At 45.3% G+C, this 2,993-nt stretch overlaps 1 protein-coding gene across 1 annotated transcript; it reads right to left on the bottom strand.

The window, feature by feature from the left end:
- Window positions 1-402: 402 nt before the first annotated feature.
- LOC101150658 (interferon-induced transmembrane protein 3-like) lies at window positions 403-1,479 on the bottom strand. Its single transcript, XM_055377940.2, has one exon. The coding sequence runs from the start codon at window positions 1,439-1,441 to the stop codon at window positions 998-1,000; it is 444 nt and encodes a 147-aa protein (XP_055233915.2). The 5' UTR covers window positions 1,442-1,479; the 3' UTR covers window positions 403-997.
- Between the last annotated feature and the right edge of the window lie 1,514 nt (window positions 1,480-2,993).

Below are 2,993 nucleotides of genomic sequence, written 5' to 3'. Positions count from 1 at the left end.
CTCACTCTGTCACCCAGGCTGGAGTATAGTGGTGCAAATCTCAGCTCACTGCAACCTCCACCTCCCGGGTTCAAGTTACTCTCCTGCCTCAGCCTCCCAAGTAGCTGAGACTACAGGTGTATGTCATCATGCCTGGCTAACTTTTGTATTTTTAGTAGAGACAGAGTTTTGCCATGTTGGCCAGGCTGGTCTTGAACTCCTGACCTCAAGCGATCCACCCGCCTCAGCTTCCCAGAGTGCCGGGATTACAGGCATGAGCCACTGCATCTGGCTTGTGTACTTTAAATCATAGCTAAATTACTGATATGGTACCTAATACAGTGCAAATGCTATGTAAATAGTTGTTATACTTTATCGTTTAATTGTCATTCTTGCTATAATGACAAGAAAAGTCTGTACGTGTTCAGTACAAACACATTTTTTTTCTGAATATTTTTGATCCACAGTTGGTTGACTCCATATACGCAAAACCCACGGATATGGACAGCCAATAGATATTGGCAAATAGATGGTATTTAAACCCACATGACCGCATGTCACCCAAGAGAATATAAGTAGAGAAGAAAGAAAAGAACTGAGCCCAAGGGCACACAACAGTTAGAGGTAAGAAAGAGATGCCAGAAAAAGATACCGAGACAGCAGGAAAGACAGAGAGGGCTTCAAGGAGAAGGGATTAATCGTATCAAATCCTACTGAGAACTTTAAGTAAGATAAGGCTTGAGAATTGACCAGTGGATTAGGCAAAGTTTTGACCTTGATAAGAACAGTTTCAGCAAAGTGGCAGGGATAAAAGTCTGGCTGAAGTGGGTTCAGAGTATAAAGACCTCTGGGCTGAATGTGGAGGACTGAACAGCTGCATTTCTTTCTTTCCTTCTTTTTTCCAGGAACACGTGCACTTTATTGAATGCCATTGTAGAAAAGTGTGTGAGAATAAAGGGCTGATACAGAACTCAGGCCCAGGGTGCAGGGCCCGCAATGGACGGCGAGTACCTGGGCGCTACTGCTGGCCTTGGAGATTCTTTATCATTTGAGAAATTGCTTGGAATATTATCATAGAACTACTGGTGAAAAGGATGATGAGTGTTGTGGTCACATGGATGCCCAGGATGAGGGTGCAAACGTTCAGGCACTTTGCGGTGGAGGCGTAGGCCTGGACCCCGGTCAGGTCGCCAACCATCTTCCTGTCCCTAGACTTCACGGAGTAGGTGAATGCTATGAAGCCCAGGTGGCACCAATTCATGAAGAGGGTGTTGAACAGGGACCAGACGACATGGTTGGGCACAGTGGTCTCACTGTGGATGTGGATCACGGTGGATGTCGGGGGAGCAGGGTTGTGGGGCACCCTCAGCACAGCCACTTCATGCTCCTCCTTGAGCATTTCATAGTTGAGGGGGTGGCTGGTGTTGGCGGGAGTGAAGACGGTTTGGACAGCGTGGTTCATGGTGTCCAGGGAAGATCAGTTGTGGTCGGGATGGTGGGATGGTTCTCCAGCTGCATTTATTTCTGTTTCCTCTTGAATTCTCACTAAAATGACAACAAAGGGTTTAAAATGCATAAACCTATGGAACAGAGAAAACGAGAGCAGTGATAGAAGAATACGAGAGATGTCAATACAATTTTGGAATCTAGAAAGTAGATGGATGAGGCCGGGACCAGTGGCTCACGCCTGTTATCACAGCACTTTGGGAGGCTGAGGCGGGTGGATCTCCTGAGGTCAGGAGTTCAAGACCAGCCTGGCCAACAAGGTGAAACCCTGTCTCTACTAAAAATATAAAAAAATTAGCTGGGCATGGTGGTGTGTGTGCCTGTAGTCCCAGCTACTCAGGAGGCTGAGGCAGGAGTATCCCTCGAACCCGGGAGGCAGAGGTAGCAGTGAGCCAAGACTGTGTCATTGCACCCCAGCCAGTGTGACAGAGCAAAACTCTGTCTCAAAAAAGAAAAGAAAAGAAAAGTAGATGTATGAGTTGTAAGTGACTCCGAAGCCTGAAGAAAATTTAAAGTTGAGGATCTATAGTCTAGAGGAGAAAGAAGTGGTCTCATTCATACCAAAGAACCTCAGGAAGGTTCAGGAGTTGAAGGTACCAAGTACTTGGGAAGGTGAGGTTGCTAGAAGATGAAAGCAGGAATGAGTGAAAATCTTCATAGGAAGAAAAAGACTCCTAGATCTTCTCCTCACCCCCACACAGCTGGGTGACTGGCCCTCTACCACCCAAACAAAAGACTAGAACCTCAGCCAGGCCTGGTGACTCATGCCTATAATCCCAGCACTTTGGGAGGCTGAGGTAGGTGGATCATTTGAGGTCATGAGTTCAAGACCAGCCTGGCCAACATGGTGAAACCCATTTCTACTAAAACATATTTTTTAAAAAATTAGCTGCACGTGGTGGTGTGCGCCTGTAATCCCAGCTACTCAGGAGGCTGAGGCAGGAGAATAGGTTGAGCCTGGGAGGCGGAGGTTGCAGTGAGCAGAGATTGCAGCACTGCATTCCAGCCTGGGCAATACAGCGAGACTCAAGGAAGGAAGGAAGGAAGGAAGGAAGGAAGGAAGGAAGGAAGGAAGGAAGGAAGGAAGGAAGGAAGGACGGACGGGAGGGAGGGAGGGACAGAAGATTGGGAAGATGATAAGAAAAAACAGGGTAAAAAGACCAGTTTCTCATTGAAAGAAAGAGGAAGAAGAAAGAATGAACGAAAGAAAGAAGGAATGAAAGAAAGTAAGAAAGAAAGAAAGGAAAGAAAGAGAAAGAAAGAAAGAGAGAAAGAAAAAGAAAGAAGAGAAAAAAGAAAAGAAAAGAAAAGAAGAGAGAAATATTGGGAGGATGGTAAGAAGAAACAGAGGGTAAAAAGACCAATTCCTTATGCCCCACAACAGGAAGTCAATATATAATACATGTGGAAGTCAATATATAATACACAAAATCAAAAAATCAAGAAGTAGCAGTACATATGTTATTTGGGGAAAAAAAATAGAGTTAAAGAAAACCTAAAGAAACAGT

This window comes from Gorilla gorilla, chromosome 12, assembly GCF_029281585.2.
Source record: "Gorilla gorilla gorilla isolate KB3781 chromosome 12, NHGRI_mGorGor1-v2.1_pri, whole genome shotgun sequence".
NCBI lineage: Eukaryota > Metazoa > Chordata > Mammalia > Primates > Hominidae > Gorilla > Gorilla gorilla.
This window is presented reverse-complemented; position numbering and strand designations above follow the sequence as displayed.

Coding starts and splice junctions, on each gene's coding strand:
- LOC101150658 (XM_055377940.2), bottom strand. CDS start 1,441: ATGAACCACGCTGTCCAAACCGTCTTCACTCCCGCCAACACCAGCCAC.